Source organism: Mus caroli, unplaced genomic scaffold, assembly GCF_978045245.1.
Source record: "Mus caroli unplaced genomic scaffold, Mus_caroli_1 scaffold_12, whole genome shotgun sequence".
NCBI lineage: Eukaryota > Metazoa > Chordata > Mammalia > Rodentia > Muridae > Mus > Mus caroli.
Window position 1 is genome coordinate 42442103 of NW_028227267.1, and position 18958 is coordinate 42461060.

The 18958-nt window shown below is 38.6% G+C and overlaps 1 protein-coding gene across 38 annotated transcripts in view; it reads right to left on the minus strand.

Annotated features, from left to right (window-relative positions):
- Ktn1 (kinectin 1) overlaps nucleotides 1-18958 on the minus strand; it is a 91885-nt gene that overhangs the window by 14127 nt on the left and 58800 nt on the right. For 13 of the 38 annotated variants that reach the window (XM_029469356.2, XM_029469357.2, XM_085828587.1 and 10 more), the window contains exons 23-33: nucleotides 18142-18232; nucleotides 17931-17999; nucleotides 16649-16686; nucleotides 15966-16056; nucleotides 15219-15256; nucleotides 13603-13693; nucleotides 11773-11832; nucleotides 10152-10186; nucleotides 7962-8052; nucleotides 5740-5826; nucleotides 2509-2598 (exon numbers count right to left, since the gene is read on the minus strand). In XM_029469356.2, the coding sequence (XP_029325216.1) occupies nucleotides 2509-2598; nucleotides 5740-5826; nucleotides 7962-8052; nucleotides 10152-10186; nucleotides 11773-11832; nucleotides 13603-13693; nucleotides 15219-15256; nucleotides 15966-16056; nucleotides 16649-16686; nucleotides 17931-17999; nucleotides 18142-18232 (781 nt within the window). The remainder of the gene's footprint in view (nucleotides 1-2508; nucleotides 2599-5739; nucleotides 5827-7961; nucleotides 8053-10151; nucleotides 10187-11772; nucleotides 11833-13602; nucleotides 13694-15218; nucleotides 15257-15965; nucleotides 16057-16648; nucleotides 16687-17930; nucleotides 18000-18141; nucleotides 18233-18958) is intronic. The other 25 variants (XM_029469358.2, XM_085828592.1, XM_021181166.3 and 22 more) reach the window with 4 other exon arrangements.

An 18958-nucleotide genomic window follows, 5' to 3' on the forward strand; every position in this document is an offset into this window, starting at 1 on the left:
CTAATGAGGCTTAGGTTAATTTTGTTTTCTTTTCTCTTGTATATAGTCCTACTAGCCTGATATATAGACCAGGATGGCCTACCTTTGTCTCTGTTGTACTGGGATTAAAAGTGTGTGCTACCATGCCTGACTATATTAAGTAATTCTTTTTAAAATCTAGAATACTAATCTCTTAAGTGCACGTGAGAACTTAGTATTTTAAAGCACATGAAATCAACTTTAAACAAGTATGTGAACAAAACACATAGAATACGTTCCATGTCTTACATGATTTACAAATTGTTTCAGAGCCACGAATGTTTAGTTATTGAAGGTAATTAAACCAGGCATGGTGGCACACACCTGTAATCAGGCATTCAAGGCCAGCTTGAGCTACAACATGACAAGTCCATATCCCCAAACAATCAAGTAAAAACAAAACAAAACAAACAAAAAAAAGAACAAATTTGTTACATTAAAAGAAAACTGTTGGCCGGGCTTGGTGGCACACGCCTTTGGTCCCAGCACTTGGGAGGCAGAGGCAGGTGGATTTCTGAGTTCGAGGCCAGCCTGGTCTACAGAGTGAGTTCCAGGACAGCCAGGGCTATACAGAGAAACCCTGTCTCGAAAAACCAAAGAAAAAAAGAAAGAAAGAAAGAAAGAAAAGAAGAGAAGAGAAGAGAAGAGAAGAGAAGAGAAGAGAAGAGAAGAGAAGAGAAGAGAAGAGAAGAGAAGAGAAGAGAAGAGAAGAGAAGACTGTTGCTGGCCATTTTTGAAAAAGAGAAACTACAGCTCTTCAGTGCTCTTGGCTCATGAAATATTGTCAAATTAAGTAAATCAATGAATAAAACACACAGTAGAAACAACATCAGATAATGGCCACAAAAGAAAAAGACAGAAAATAAATTAACAGCCCCCTTGCCCTACATCATCTCTCTGTCTAATACAAGACACTTCTTCAGTTCAGGTAAAAGTGATCATCTGCTGTTCAAGCCCATGAAGCCTCCCACAGCTCCAAGGGAAACAGAGTGGCCCTCTCTCCCTGAATTAACAGTAGGGCACATGTACACATAAACAAAAGAAAGAAAACAGCTAGCCTCCCACACCTGGAGAAAGGAGCCATTCCATGCTTGAAGCTTTAACTGTATCTTAACTTCAACGTCTTGTTACAACACAGGCATAAGAGCTACCAAAGGACATCACAGCCAGCCTAGAGCAGATCACTCCACCAACTCAGGCAAGCAGACATCATGACAAAAGTAGACAACAGTGCCCACCACTACCTTGAAATACTGACCCTGGACCAGATAAGTCTGGGTGTCCATTTATGAGTTATACAAAGGGCAGAGGAATACAGTCAACTAAATCCAAACTGTCAGGGACTGCAATAGGACACCTCTAGGCTTCAAACCAGGGAGGGAAAAGGGTAGGCCACAGCAAGCTTGCTCAGCAGGCAGCAGTCACATGTTGGTCTTATTTTGGGTTCTGATTATAAAATAAACTACCTTGTTGTTATTTAATTAACATGAGGACTGTATATGAAAATTAGGGAAATGATTAAATGTGTATAATTAAAGGTATATTTTTTAAGTAAAAGATTATCTCTTGATCTCTTGTGCTGAAATCTTTACAATAAATGCTCTGAGGCTTGGGTTCCTTCAGGAGGATCTGCCACAGAGGTTCTCAACCTGTGAGCAGCACGTCCTTTGTCAAACTTCTATCTCCAAAAGTAGTCATGTTACAAATCATAAAGTAGCAAAGTTATAGTTATGAAGTAGAAATGAAAATAATGCTATGACTGGGGGTCACCACATGAGGAACTGTACTAAAGGGTCACTTCATTGGGAAGGACAGGAAGGGTAAGAAAGTCATTATAAACAAACATTATAACAAACATTATAAACAAAAGCATTCATGGAGGTTCACGAGGTGGGTCTTGTGATCATTATTCCATTGCCTACTTGTGAGTATATATACACATTATCTTACTAAAACTTAAAGAAGGCCTATCTCATCATTTGAGGAAATTCAGGCACATTCCCTGATCTTCTTTGCCCTGGAATACTGGCTGCTGATCTGAGCCAGTCACTCTTCTATCCTACTTGAGCCATGTTCAACCTCAAGCCAGCTGCATTCTAGTATTTGGGATGAACAATAGATGAAAATCATGACTTTAATATATAAAATAACTTAATTTATAGCACATTAAAGGACAATTGTTAAACTAAGAAGTAATCACTTAAATCAATTATTATTGGTTTTATTACCCATTCAAAATCAAACAAACAAACAAACAAACCTGTTTTCCAAATACATTTACAAGCCATTCAGTGTGATAGAATACAACAGAAGTTTCAGGTTCGGGCAAAGGGGCTTTGAACGAAGTTACTGTCTGACTACGCAGAAGCACATTAGTTATGGAGACACTGAGAAGTTCAGCATGCTAACAAACCAAATTCAGAAATCAAATGCTGTTACCAACAACTTCCCACATAACTTCAGGTTAAATGTTAAAGAGGTTCATCTTACCAAATTAGAAGGGACAGACACCGTTGGAAATAACCTCTTCAGAAGGTCTTTGGACTCTAACTCAATAGCTTCCACGTGTTGCCGTCTTTCCTAATGCAAAGGACAGATGAGATCAAACTTACGACATGAGATAATGTTCAAAGAGGAAAATAAAAAAAAGAATGACCTTTTAAGTTCTAAAGGAGGAAAAAGTCAAATTTCGAAACTTATTTTAATATTGAAAAGTATCAACTTTTCTCACTTTTAAGGCATTAAAACATACTTCCTTAAAGACAAAAATCTACAGATCTCTTAAGGCATATATAGCAAATACTATCTTAATCAAACCAAAGTAGTATCTGACAATATGGATTTTCTTTGGCATTAGAAATAAAGGGATCTGCCATTCCAGTAGCATTTCAAACACAAACATTCCTCCCCATCAGTCAAACCTCACAGAGGACCTGACTACTGACTGCGCATGCGTCTTGCCTAAGACAACGAAGCTTCCTGACCAGCAACAGTTTACAGAGGAAGCATTGACACTTTCCTATTCTGCTTTTCAAGGCCAGAACAAAGGATTTCTGTTAGACAAAGCAGAAAGGACCAATTGTGATGGGAAGTAGACACGGGGAGGAGGGCAGAGACATGTCACTTCACTAATTCAGTTTCCATGTGCTCAATAAGATGACGTCTGACACAGCGAGCTGTAAATTGCAACTATTACTAATGTTCTATCTAAATATGTGAGTTTTAACTCCAACTCCAACTCTAAGTTCAGAAGTATGTTTGTCAAAATGAGGGACACAATTTGATCACATGCACACATATCCCCTCAAATCTAATGATCAAAGTATTTCTACAAGATTGTTTTTAAAATAAAGACACCTATAAAAAATGTACAGCAAAGCCTACCAACACAACCACTCGGCTCCTACCCAGTCACAGAGAAGGGCGCAGAGAGAGAGCACCACCTCAGCACTGTGCTCTGTGAAACCTGGTACTGGCTTAAGACACCTACACTTCAATGTAAAAAAAATTAATCACAAGAAAATCTAGATTTACACAACAGAAACCAAAATTTCATATTTATGCACAGTAAAAGCTAATATATTATTAAAGATTAGTGGCAATATTTGAGAATAGCTGTTTTACTGAGGTATTTTCAATAATTTAGTAAAGTCCACAAACTTGTAGGCATATACCTAACTGGAAGGCCACTGCTATTTCAAAAGGAATCAAGAGATCACTCTATCACTTGACTACAGATATGCAGAGCAATCTTAAAGGAGAAGACACTGTGGAACAGAGGCATCCTGGAAGCACAGAGGAGACTCAATTGTTTGTAATCAACAGCCACTCCGAAGCTACTTCATTCTATAAAATGTTTTAGCTAGAGTTTATATTTGACATAAATTTGGTTGTAAACAGTAATTTCTATTCAACACCTAAAAAAAAAAATCTAACTTTAGAAACTGGATTATTTCCTTAGTACTACCATTGATTAGAATATGTAAAATACCTTTTACGTAAGTCTATCTTGTTACAGTTTCTAACAAGTATTTAGTAACCCCAGGTTTTAAAAGTAACCCCAGGCTAGGTTTGGTGGCTCATGCCTTTACCTAACCAGAGTAGAGGCAGGCAGGCAGGCAGGCAGAATTTGAAGCTATCCTGTTCTAATTAGCTAGTTCCAGGCTATCCAAGGCTACTACATAATGAGACCCTGTCTGAAAAGAAAAAATAAAATAAAATTTCCAGAAGCTGGTATGATGGTGGGGTGTGCTTGTAATCCCTGGGCTTGGAAAACTGAAGCAGGAGGACCTCAAATGTACAGCGGGGGGTACCTCATAAATAAATACCTCATAAATAAAAACTAAGCATCTAAAAATAGTATGCTACCCAGTTTAACTATTTCTAACACCTAAAATGCTAACAGTTCTTTATGCAGCCACATCACAATTTGTGGCACTTGGTAAATCAGTATCATTTACACTCATGCTAAGAAAGGATTCTCAGTTCGCTAATAGAAAACTGGGGTCTATTCCCTGCAGCTCATTAGCTCTGCAAGGCACCGTGCATATCCTGGAGCTCCCTGTACATTAGAGGATGCAACGATGCCTTGTGCAGGAAAGGCACAAAGCCTTTTAACTCTGAACACTGAAAAGCCCATACTAGGAGTCCCCTTGCTGACAGAGATGAGTGTGCAACAGGAACCCTTCACAATGAAACAAGACCTGTGCCTCACAGTCTCTGCACACATCCCTCTGGCAGTAATAGTTATCAACTCTCTCAACTTAAAGCTTAATGAAAATTTAAGTATGAATCTATTGTATTAGAGGAACCATAACTATACATATAAAATTGGCAAATCATAAAATTGCATTCTACTAAGAAATTGTTACAAATATCCTTAACACTTTTGAAATTAAAATGTAATAGATTATCTTGGCACACATTTCAGAATGTGGAAATTAATTTGGTACACTCACTAACCTGGCTTCAAAACCCCAATATTCACGTTGCACACACATTCAGCTGTCCTAACCTTTCTATCTCTCCTCCATTATGACCCTGCTCCCCACTGCCTGTAAGTACAAGAAGGATGTCCTTCATTGTTTAAGATAAAGGGGACATATGCATCAGAGGTACTTACAGTCTCATCATCCATTCATACTAATACTGAACACAGACCAGACACGGTGCAACCACTGCCCTGCCACTTCAAAGCACTAAGTTTCAGGCTCTGTCTCCTGCACAATCATCCCATAGCACCCTCTGAATGGACCTTTCTTCTGTACCGTTTAAGGTTTTGCTGTTTTCCTCCCTTGTCTGAATCTCCTGGTACGCTCTGGAAACTCCACTTTACTATGCATCACAAACACATGCTACACTTTTAACTTGTTCCATTAATTCACTCTGATTTCTTTGATTTGGGAACCTCATCGAAGTTCTCTTAACTACACCAAGTGGCACAGCAGGTGACACGGAAAGACCTGCACACACAGCATGGAGTCTTATGGGATCTTTCCCCTAAAGCTGTGGGCATCAAAACAGCAACAGTGGGGTCATCCCAGCACAGAGTGCCCCAACTCAAGTCTCAGAGAGAAGATGTAAGGCAGATTGTGAGGATGGTAATGTGGGTGACAGGGAGCTGCTGTGTTTACATGGTTTAGACTGAAGCAAAGGGAGCGCTTTCGTGTGATGTGCACAGGCTGCAGACTCTGCAGGGCAGCTCTGGGAGTTAATTACAACCTTGGAAGTCTTGCTCACTCTGTCCTGCAGCATTTTTTCAGTTGATGCCAAAGCTTCCATTGCTTCCCAGTTTTTCTCCCGGAGGTCCTAATCATTTTTAGAAAGAATGATTTCAGTTTATCCATTATTAAAAGGCTTCTCCTTTAACTTCATCAATATTTTGCACTGCATTTAAATGCTAGTTATTGCAAAATTATTTCAATAGGAAAATGTGTATTAGCAAAATAATAAAATTAATGTTTAGAAGTTTGAATGAGAAAATAAGGATGTCCACTTCTCATGATTTAGTATTCACACCAAATATGCCAGATTTAAAAAACAATTAAACTGGGCACATGTGACAAAGAAGAAAGCATTTGAAGGTAAACACACCAACCAGGACTACAATTATGACTTCAAGTTCAAGCATTACAGCTAAGGACAGAGCAAGTACACAGTACTGCAAACTACTGACTTCTCACGCTAGGCCCAGCGACACCCTCACAGGACTTTACTAACATTTTTTTCCCTGTAACTCTATTTTAGATAAAATTAGCACATTTCTAATTAGAGCCTAACCCTCTGTACTCTGTATTTGGTACACTCTAACATGGATGCCACAAGCAATCAGACACAACTGAACTTGACAGCTGACTGAAGCGACTGGGGCAGAGAAACTGTAATTCACATTCTCATTGAGAAGAAACGGGGGCCATTTAAAAGTGAGCTTTGAAAGAAAGCATTTCCTTGGCAAATACAAATAAAAACAAGATGCTGTAATTCATCTTCACAATTAAGAATCTTAACATAAACAAGAAGCCAATAATTACCATTTATTGCCAATTTAGATGCCAAATACTGTATTTAGCACTACACAAATTCTCATTAGTCCTTACAATTTGTGAGATTTTTATTCCCACTTTATAAATGGGAAACCACAGCTGAGAGTTAAGAAATCTGGTATGCGTGGGTTGAAGCTGCACCCTGCCGGCCTCCACTGTCCTGGCTCTTTACAAAGACTTGAAATAGAGACCCACAGTGCTACCACCATCACCACCCCACCGCTGGGCTGAGTGAATGAACTGTATTTCTGTGCCCTCCTTACCTCAGAGTCCCAGCAAAAACAGTTAGTTACAATGTTAGAACTACATTGGAATATTCATACCAAATGTTGTGGCCAAGTAATGCTGTTAGTAATTAATACTGCATAACACACAAAGAACAATTCACATACCAAATTTTCACAAATTCGGGGTGCAGGAAAATGCCAACATGTTAGTTAGCAATTTAAACTTTGAAAGATTTAAATTACATTGAAAAATACATATCTTTTTTTAATCAATATTCTATCATTAAATAACATTTGATTTGTTCACAAGACAAGCATTCGTTTGTATGAAAAACACTTCCCTAGCAAGAATATTAGGACTCCTCTAATTCCTATCCTTTGGTAAGAGAGATTTACAAACTCCAGCTGCATCTACTCTTTGTCTGCTTGGTAAGGGTTTACAGTTCTTAAAGAGTCAGCCATTCCCATCTTAGTATAAATCTATCCAAGTTCTAACCCTAGCAGACATAATTACCAATATGTGTACTGCCTCTCACTTTAAAAAAGGGTAGTTTACAGAAGGCTTCGCAAGATTGATTACAAAGACTGAAACGAATATTTCTTTTAGTCTATCACACACACACATTAGCCCGGATTAAGAAAAAAGAAATGTCAGGCTGGAGAGATGGCTCAGAGGTTAAGAGCACTGATTGCTCTTCCGAAGATCCTGAGTTCAAATCCCACAACCACATGGTGGCTCACAACCATCCACAATGAGATCTGATGACCTCTTCTGGGATCTACAGCATACTTACATATAATAAATAAATAAATAAATAAATAAATAAATAATAATTTAAAAGAAAAAAGAAATGTCTTTGTTTCTAAAATAACAATATTGGAAGACTTATTTTTCTATACAAGTTTTAACATGAAGTCAACCATATTTATTTCAGAAAACTCTTAAAAGCTCCATTCTGCTATTTTCCATTATAAAAATCTATCTTTCTACTATTAAAACTGCATTATAATAAAATGATTTACTCTAGCAATGCCCCCAGACACAAAGAAACCAAAAGTGCTCTCACACAGATCAAGAGATCTAAAGTAAAAGTAGACATAAAGAAGACCCCGCCCATCTTTCATCACTAACACTCTATAATGCAAAGTCTAGCGCTCATCGGTAGTGGCTTACATTGTTTTTCTTCCTCTGGTGTTCAACAGCATTCTTCAAAGACTCTAACTCATTGCAGAGATCAGTTATTTCTTTCTCTTTTTCTGAAATTCTAAATCAGAATGTGAATATGTTTTAGGTAAACAGCATCTAAAATAAACAATAATATAACTTATATATTAGGCAAATAGTAATACCATTCAGATACCTACATATCAATATTTTTAAAGCAAAATAAAAACAGCAGGTGACAGTTTAAAAATGTAATTATTGATCAGCTACTGTTTGGCACACTGAGCCCATCCTGTGAAATTCTTGGCAGAGTGCTTGCCTAGTGTGCAGAAGGCCCTGCTTTCTATCCCCAGCATGCAGAGTCCACACTTGCCTCCTACAGGACCAGCACCTGGGTAGCGGAAGCAGACCAGAAGTTCAAGGCTAATCTTACTACAGTGACCTCAAGGCCAGCCTGGGTTATGTAAATGTCTAATAAGGGGCTGGGGGTGAGTTCAATACAAAGACAGTCTTTATAAACATTTATTTTAAGGCAATTAAATTAGTTATAACTATTTGATTCATTAAACCAACAACATTATATTAAAGTGACCTGGAATTCACTTGTTTTTATCCAATCTTTGGATTTGTGGCTTTGGTTTCTCTTTGTTTTTCATCTTGTTCTAATGCCTTAGTTATTTCCCAGAAATGCAAAAAGAAAAAGCAAAATTTCAAAATTCATTTGTATTATACTTGAGTAGAATGTCCAATCACAAACAGCCAATCTGGTCCTTGAACTTTAAAGTTATTTGTTTTATTTTAGAAATGAAGTGCTTCCTCTCAATGACTTGTGGGATGGTGGTGGTGCTATTTTGAAATTGGCCTGATAGCACATGAAAAATGTTATTACTAGCAGAGGATCACTGGAGATATCTTATTCCCAGCCCAGACCCTCCCAAGTGGTGTCCTAATATCCTCGTCTCCCTGTTACAGCCCAGAGTCAGTAAAGCTAATGACAACGGACTGCCAAACACCCTGTCACAATATTAGGTATGATGAACATAGTAATACTACGGTTTAAGAATTAAGACTGGGGTAGAGTGACAGACAGCTCAGTGGTAGAGAGCACCTGCTGCTTTGGCAGACAACACAACTTGAGCTCCCAGCACCTGGCTCAGGCCAAGTGCAACTCCTTACTCCGCTTTAAGGAAATACAATATTTGCTTCTGACTCCATAGGCATTGTATGCACATGGTGCACATACAGACAAGCAGGCATACACACATCCATGTAAACAAAAATAAAATAAAGCCCACATATACATAAAACAGAGTAACAAGACAAAACTAAGGCTTGTATGGTCTCTGAAGCCACTATCAGCTTATTATAGAAAATGTTTGCACTCTTACTTCATACAGTCAAACTCAAGACTCAGCTGAAACAACAAACAACCCTAGCCTACTAAAAGGGTAAGCTTACAAACAAGCCAAGATGCAACAACATTTAAACTACTGTCATCTATTGATATACTTAATATGGTTGGCATTTAGTATTTTGAAATAAACTATAAGCAGAAATAACTTTTAATTAGTAGCCTCTTAGAGAAATAAGAGGCCAACTAGGAAAAAACAGTATTTCAGCTTTTTTGTTTTTTGTTTTGCTTTTTTGTTTTTTGAGACACGGTTTCTCTGTGTAGCCCTGGCTGTCCTGGAACTCACTCTGTAGACCAGGCTGGTCTTGAACTCAGAAATCCACCTGCCTCTGCCTCCCAAGTGCTGGGATTAAAGGTGTGAGCCACCACTGCCCAGCTTAATATTTCAGTTTCTTAAAAAAATAGAAACTTTCTAAAAGAGAAGCATAACAACAGTTTTTCCAAAAGTGCAGCAGTGGGAAGAACGAGCACGGGGGCTGGGGCTGGGGCTGGGGCTGTGCTGCCCTGCGCTGCCTCCATCAGCTCCATCCCCTCGAGCCTCTCAATGCCTCCAGGATTCAAGAGGAGGAAAGCAGCTTCAACTGCCCCTCAACAAGATCCTGGGAGAGCAGCATGCCTCCACTCGAAAGCACAGGCACAGCTATGTACACAGCCTGCAGTCCAGAGCACACAAACACACCTGCTGGGTTTACACCAGTACTTGTGATGACAGGAAATTACTTGTCTGGAAGTAACTTAGTATTTAACTCTTTATAACACAGCAAACTCTGAATCAATGAATTACTTACACTGTTTGTAATTCTTCCTGAGAGGGAAAAGATGCCTATTAAAAGAGTTAAATATTAGTTCACAATAAAGGTTTCTAGAACATAAAAAAATTAAAATTTTCTTGGAAATAAGTCAATAAAGTTAAAAAATATCATATACTCCATTATGTCATCACATCTGACTTTAAGTATATATAAATGTATTATGTGTAATGAGTAGTAAAACAACTTTTCACTGTCCCTCTATAAAGTGTTCACTTAGTAAGAACTTACACACTTCACACTGTTGAGCATCAAGGTGCTTTTATACTGACTCCCAAAACTCTCTAAATAAAGCCAAAAATACATTAAAAGCTGATTTTCTCACATCCAACCAAAGGAGTGATTTTTTTTAAATAATATGCAAAGATACAGCTTTCGCATATAGGATATATAGTATGATGACTTAATCAAACTTGATCACCAGGAGCAGCTTGTCAACAAGGAGTCTGGATTGTTTCTCAAAATCCACTCTGGTCTAGCCATACATCTTCATAAAAATGAAGGGTAGGGCTCAGTGAAAGAACACTTGGCTAGCATGGACAAAGTCCCTGGGTTCAACCTCCAAAATAAAAAAATATGTGTATGTCATATAGACCTATCTTCTTAAACATTATACTTTTGTTTTTACCAAGCAGAAACATCTATTAAAGGGCACATTAATGCTATTCCATTATTTGTAGTATCTATCTTTCCTATGTATTAATTTCTTTCCAATTATTGATGTTTAAGGATAGAAGAAAGGCTATTGACATACTTTAAATAGACCTCTACAAGATATTAGCTGACTTTCTTAAAAAAGCATTGTGTAAGATAGAAGGAGCATATGCAAGCACACAAGCATGTGTGTGTATAACAGAGCTGCAGCACTAATCAAAGTACCTCTGCACACACATGTGTATTATAACAGAGCTGGAGCACTGATAGAATACATACGCACACACATGTGTATTATAATGGAGCTGGAACACCTATCAGCATGTACAAGCACCCACGTGTCTATTGTAACAGAGCTGAAACATTGATCTGGGCATAATGAAGCTGGAACACTGGTGTATGTGTGTGTGTGTGTGTGTGTGTGTGAGTGTGTGCGTGTGTGTATGTGTGTGTGTGTGTTAGTTACAGCTGTAACCATAACTAATCAGAGTATGCAGGCACATACATGTATACATGTATATAATAGAGCTGGAACCTTAATCAGAAAACCACACAAAAATGTATAGAATAAAACCAGAACACTGATCAGAACACATATATACACACATATATGTACATAATAAAGCTGGAACTTTGATCAGAGCACACATACACGGGTGATTATTACAATGGAGCTGGAGAACTGATCAGAGCACACATATGTACATGTGCACACAGTAGAGCTGGAACATTGATCAGAGCACACACATGTATATAAGCAAGCTGGAACATTTCTTGCACATATTTTATAAATTATACATTATTTTATCTTATACACTGTATAATAAAATGCTTTTATAAGAAATTTGTTAAATAAATGATCCACTATTTTACTCTCTGGGAGCATGCAAATGTGACATGGGACAGTAAATAGTGAAAGGTGACAGACACACAGAATAGCACCTACCTGTTGGTGGTTCTGATGACTGAGTTGGGACTTAAGTAATTTATTTTCCTCTTGTGCCTCCTATTTAAACAAAAATTAAACATGAATACCTGGACACAGGTTATGATTTTTATATAAGTTTTTAAATGTCACACAGTCTAGAAATATTCCAGAATAGTAACCATTTTAAAAGGCTGGATTAAGCCACATTAAAACATAAATGATAGTAACTGTATTTAGTTCCAGTCTTGACAGGGTATGTGTTGGGAGAATGAACTGACATGACCCCAGTGTCTAGTGAAGGGTGGCATGCATGTAGCAGGAAAGGTCTCATACTGCAGCATTTGTGATAGGCTCTTGTGCCTTCTGGTAATATAGACAGGTTCCAGAGAGGTGCAGACACACTGAGACATCTGCTGCTCCCATTAGCAAGTACACACCCTCAGGGGCAGAGCCAAGGCGCTACTGACAGACAGTTTATTAACAGCCCCTTTCCTTTCCTAAGGTTAGAATGCTGCTCCCACAACTCTGTGAGGTAAATTACATATGAACTAAAAATATGTAAGTAAAAGCTGTACTTAAAAAGAAAACAAAAATATATTATAATCACAAAATGAGCATTCTTTCCTCCTGAGACTAGGAACAGGACCTTGCTCATATCTGAGGAGATAAACAGACTCAGTTTTCTGAAGTGGGGATGGAATGCAAAGGAAGTCAAACTTAACATAATTACATAAAATGGTAGCATAAATTAGGTTTTTAAAAAGTTGTCCCAGAATAAAAACTGTAGAACAAAAATAGAATAACAATTACTGTACAAATGACTTAAACATACTAAGAAGCCTGCGCCTCCCTCAGCCTACAGCGACGGAGCACAAGCCTTCTCACCTTTAGCCAGTGTTGGACAAGACGGGGAAACAGGAGTTTGGCAAGAATGTAAATAACAAAGAACACACACAACGAGCAATCTGCATGGCCTTCCAAAGCTAACTGTAATGTACTTAAGGCAGAGAGGGGATGTGATACAACAACTGTTCGCCCTGGAGCATGAAGTCTGAGCCAGGCTGCTTGAAGGTACTGTATGCAGCTACACATGTGCTGCCCCTCCCTTCAGGTCAACGCCGTCCTGTGAGTACTTGCTAGTAACTACAGGAAAGGTAAGATCCGAGCTTCTCTTTGAACTATTAATAGCTCAGAACACAAAGCAAACTTGTATAAACCATTAACAAAAAATTTTACTTCTAGGAAAGTATAAGACAAATAGTATTCAAAATACATATGTAAAGACAGCCTCTGAGAGTCTATTTTTTAACTGAAGAACAAACCTAAATATACTAGGTAACTTTATCTGCTGGAATTGCTTATATAATGCAATAAAGACAATTAAAAATAGTTGGGCATGGTGACTCACACCTTTAACTCCAACATTCAATCTCAGAAACAGGAGAACCATAAACTTGAGGTTAGTCTGGGTTCAAGGCAAGGCTGAGCTAATGTAACTAGACGCTGTCTCACAAAAACCTCAAGACCATAAGCTACTACTTACTGTAAGTAAAGGACAGAGCACTGTTTGGAGGACACAGGCCTTGGGTTCCTTGAATTTGATCAGCACAAAACGAAACGTAGAGAGTAGAGAGAGGCACTTCTATAAACAGTCTGAACACTGGAACTTACTGAGCGCCTGCTTTCTCAAAGCACAGAAGCAGACCACCTAGCAGGCGCCTTTGATAACAGTCGCACACCCTACAGGAATGGCTCATGTTGCACTGTTGCCTTTTACAGGAGTTAAAAGGTTTCTAAAACAACCAAAGACAGTAACTCCTGCAATAAGGAATTTTAGTAGTCACTTACCTTTAATAGCTCTGATATCTTAGAAACATCACTCTCCGTGTCCTTTAATTTAACTTCTATTCTCTTAATTTCATTGTCCTTTTCTTTCAACCTAGGATTTTTACAAAGACTTTACTTTACTAATGTACATGGAAAAGAAAGAAACATACTGCAATATTACTCCTAATAAAAAGACAGCACAAACAATACCCATCTGTCATTTCTTTTTGTATTCTATCAACTTATAATTTGTTTTAAAAGACAGAATTTCTCGCAGGGTGGTGGGAGCATGCCTTTAAACCCAGGCCAGCCAAGGCTGCATACACAGTGAGACCCTGTCTTTAAAAAGAAAATAACCAGATGGTCAGTGTTCCTAACTGCTGAGCCATCTCTCTCCAGCCCAAAAGGACAGCTCTGAAAACAAAATCAATCAGTGCTGATGGGCATCCTGGCCAGACAGACTTTCGGTGAGCAGTGACGTGACTCATCACGCAAGTAACAGCATTCGACACCAAGCCTGACAACCTCAATTCAACCCACTGGCTAACATGGTTGGAGAAAACTGATGCCCACAAATTGTCCTCCAGCCTATACACATACACTGTGGCTCAAACACTCACATGCACATATACAAAAAATTTGTTTAAAGTTAATTCTCAAAAAACTTTTTCCATCTTTACTTTGTGTAGTTTAAGAAAAATCAATGTTTGCTGACTGTGGTGGTTTGAATATACTTGGTGCAAGAAGTCACACTATTAGGAGGTGTGGTCTTGTTGAAGTGGGTGTGTCACTTTGGGGGTGGGCTTTGAGTTCCTCCTCCTGGATGCCTGGAAACAGACAGACCTTTCCTAGAGGCCTTCAGATCAAGATGTAGAACTCTCAACCCCTTCTCCAGCGCCATGTCTGCCTGCACACTGCCATGCTTCCTGCCATTAAGGTCAATGGACTGAACCTGCAAACCTGTAAGCCAGCCCCAGTTAAATGTCTTCTCTGTAAGAGCTGCCTTGATCATGGTATCTTTTCTCAGCAACAGAAACTCTAACTAGGACACTGATCATGGTGGCTTATACCTGTACTCCAGTAGTTGGAAGGAGGAGGTATAGGTTCAGGGTTAGTGTGAGGCCAATCTACCAGCCTGGGTAACAAAATGAGACTCTGTTTCAAAAAATAACTTTTGCAGGATTAAAAACAGTGTTGTAGTATGAATGCCTGAGAAAGCAGATCTGTATGATGCTAACTAGTGGTGATATTTTTATTACTCAGCACAGAACTAACTTGCCAAGATCCCTGTGTCCTATAAGCAAGTATGATTATGATATGTCCATGATTTGTCATGGCTGTGATTAACACTGACTATATGAAAGTCTATTAATTTTCTCTTTATAATAATTGCATAATTTGAAAAAAAAAGTCTGTATTTGCAGAGAACACTGGAGGAAATGGGCAAGTCTTTACACATTCTAAAGCACTGAAGGGTCTCTGCTTTATCATACAGCAAACAGAAACTTCTCTTTCTCTTGACTATAACTAATCCTTAACCATAAAAATCAATGGCCTTTTAGACATCCATAAAAATTAATTTTAAACACATTCTGCTACATCATCTTCATCAAGATGTTAGCTAAAAACATACTTACACACTTTCAAGTTCTTCAAATTGTGGTGTCGAACACACCTAAGAAACAGATTCACCTTTTTAATGTTAACATCAAAACAGACCAGGTATTACAACATACATGCAGAACCACCCAACCATAAAATAAAAATATAGTTATGTGGCAAATTTAAGATTAGGTTATTTATTTAAAAATGCAATGCTTTCCTTTTTCCTTTGCCTGGTTTTTTGAATCAGGAGTTCATTGTGTATCCCAGGCAGGCCTCAAGCCCACAGTGACCCTTTTACTTCAGCATTCCAAAAGAGGAAGTCACAGGTGTGAGCCATCACCTGTAGTGAATGAGTTTTCCTTATCATACCTAACTATTAGAGTGTCTTTCTAAAGGACCACAGGTTACTATAGCAAATAAACAGTTAAGCATAAGCCTGGAGTGCATTTGATAAAGGAAGGAAAAAGAAATGTGTACACTATTAGCTTGACAAATCTGGCCATTAAATATGGCTTGACAGCAATAAAAGTTTACTTACTTTAACAGCAATAACTAAACTATGGCAGAACAGAGAAACTGAGAACATATACCTTCTTCCTTCCTAGAGTATTACACGGAATGGCAACTTTGTAAGAAGCACACTGCTGTCCGTGAATACTGTACCTCTGGCATACTAGGCTGTGCTACCTCCTGAATATCCTTAAAAAGAACAGACGTGAGTGGATACTCAGCTCTCAGGGCAGGGTTGCTTTCGCCTGTGTTCCGACTGGGCATCTCACCTGTGTGCACCTCCCTCTCCCTATCAGGTCTCTGTCCCTGTCTTCTAAAGCAGCCTTCATGCTGTTCACCTGCTCCTCCTTGCCTCTTAACCTGACAAGAGAGAAAGAAAAATTTTACATGATTATAAAAAGCAAAAGTACTGAAGACTCTAAAATATCTCAAGTGTTCTTATAGTTCAAGTCCATTTGACTATTGCAGAAATAAGTATTTCTACAAACCATTTCAATATAAAGGAATACGAGATTTGAGACACCAATTAAATAAAGTTACCTATCACTGAACAGACAGCGGATTGATTAGCGCAGTTCTACCCTTACCCCATGTCAGCCCACCTAGGCAGCAGCATCAGTAAATGCACATGTCTTAGGTGTCAAATGCATAGCAGGTTTTACATAAGCAAGAAGCAACATCTCCAATTAAGGTATACTAAGAAATAAATCAAAAGAATGAGCGTTCTCACACCATCTCCTTTCCACAAAAAAAAACAAAAACAAAAACAAACAAACAAAAAAACCTAGCAGTTGTTAAAATATGAGAACCAAAGGGACTTTTTAAAAACCTAAAATCTTTTGAAATGTATTTTCCAGAACACTGAAATCAAATATAAAAAAGCCATAATTTTCACTCAATTTAACTTGTAGGGAAGAGCTATTTCTAGGAAAATAGGACAAAGGCTACTTACAAGTTCTGCAGCTCCTGGACTTGAGAAGTGACAGACAGCTGAAACATAAAGGACGGAGAAAGCAGTTCACAGGCTTTCCTTAGCTGATTGAGCCTCAGGTAAATCTTTATCATGTGTACATTTCAAAAGATGAAAGCGCAAGCTAACTCTTCATGCCAAAACAAGATGTGTTTGCATTTACCTCCTCTTTTCCAGTGACAGTAAAAGTAACAAGGAGGGGTCAAGGTAGGGCAGATGACTATAAAAGGCCTGCATAAGGTGGAATCTCTACAGGAGAGAATAGGAGTCTTCATTCAGTAACTCTCCACACACCTCCATACAGTATCAGAATGTCCTAGTCCAGTCCTCAAGAACATCTGCACTACAGTGGCCTAGTGTCTTAACTTCCTGTTTATATACGTATTTACTTATGATTTTGTATGTCTTAAATGTGTATGTGTGCATGTGCACATAAACGTGAAAGGCCAGAGGTCATCACTGGGATTCTAGACTCTTCTACTGTTCCTCACCTGATGTTGTGGGACAAAGTCTCTCACTGAACCTGAAGCTCTCTCTCTGATCTGGTTAACCTGGCTGGCCAGTGAGGCCCTAAGAGCATCCCGCTTCTACCTCCCTGCTCAGGTTCCAGCTACGTGCTGCCACCCTGGTCCTTTACACAGGAGCTGGATATCTGGACTCCAGCCCTCAAGCTACACAGTGAGCACTTTCCCTGCCGAGCCATCTCCTCAGCCCTTAGGAAGTCAGAGGCAATGTAGCATTGATCCCGCTTCCTCTCGGGCCTGCGTCACATCACAGCTCTTTGGGAGGAGCCTCTTCTGAAGTATCAGTCACTGAGCACACTCACTCCAACACTGGGCAGGGCTTTGATGAGCTGCTGTCATCTTAATCCAGTAGATGAACAAAGCATCTCAACCGTACAATCGAGCCTTGACTTGTCAGATTAAGTCTCATCAGACCCATCTACCTAATAGGAAATGTCTACTTCTAAGATCTCCAACGAAACAGTTTTTTCTACAGTCAGAGGATGAATACACTCTTTAACAACACATTCTTACCCATGCAGTTTGTGTTGTGTTTTGCATTTTTAAACTGACTAAAATAAAGCATTAATACAGAAAACTTTTTCCAGAAAAGGGCTTAGTAAAAGGTTGAAAAACAAATATACTTGTAGCAAACTCCTAAAGAATTATTTTCTAAATAACAAGGGAAACAAAAATGTCAGGTAGCTCACAAATACCATACGCACTAATTCGTCTGCATGCTCTGGCTCTGGGAGTTTTACCTGGTGAGCCTTTTCAAGCTGGGCATTTCCTATTTCTTCTTTTAGAACCTCTATTTCCTGTTTCAAAGCCTTGACAATGATAAAACAGACAAGATTGGACAATGGAAAACACACTGAGTTGACAAAGAATGTAACATACAAACACATGAAATCAAATGGTTTAACTCAAGTTGATAAACAGAAAGGCCAGACACTGTTCTCTCTCCTATACCTGAACAGTTTTCTCCTTATTAGCAACTTTGAGAAGTTCAACTTCTAGAAGCTCTTCCACAGACTTGATCTGTCCATCTTTCTCATGGATCCTTAAATAAACAAATCAAGTATTAACCTGACTAGAAATCACTGACATCCACCAACTAAGCATAAAGACACCACCACATGAGAAGGCTCTCCAAGCCATCTTGCATTTAAAGTGTGACAGTAACTCAACTTCACAGACAAAAGCAGAGAAATACTAAAGCTCCTTTTCAATAAGAATTTAATCAGCAACTACTAACATCGATGCACACAAGAAGCCGGGGGTGTGCTTCAAAAATACACAGAAAAGTCTACTGTTTGAACCATGAAGAATACTAACACCAGGAGGAATTGAGTTCCATACAATAACATTGAATTACAGAATTTTAAGTTTATTACACAATATGTCATCAAGGATGACAGGCACTTCAAAAGGGGATAGACATGCATGAAACTTATCTCTGTGCAACATAAACTCATCTCTAATACCTTCTTCTAAACACATAAAGTTAACAATTTTACGTCACATAAAAATAGAATCAATTATGAAAATGGATTTTTAAAAAGTTAAAGATAAAAGCCTTTGAATTTGGGAAGCACAGCTAATCTCCCTTAGTCCACTGATGAAAAATTCTAGAATGAAAGTCCAACTAATCCAAGTGTGGTATACACTAATATCTCAGCATTCAGGAAGGGCGGGATGGAGTGTCAGGAGGTAAGATGTCAGTCTTAGGTACTCAGGAAAGTCCTGGCCAGACTGAATTAGAAAGAAAGGGAGGGAGAGAAGCAGC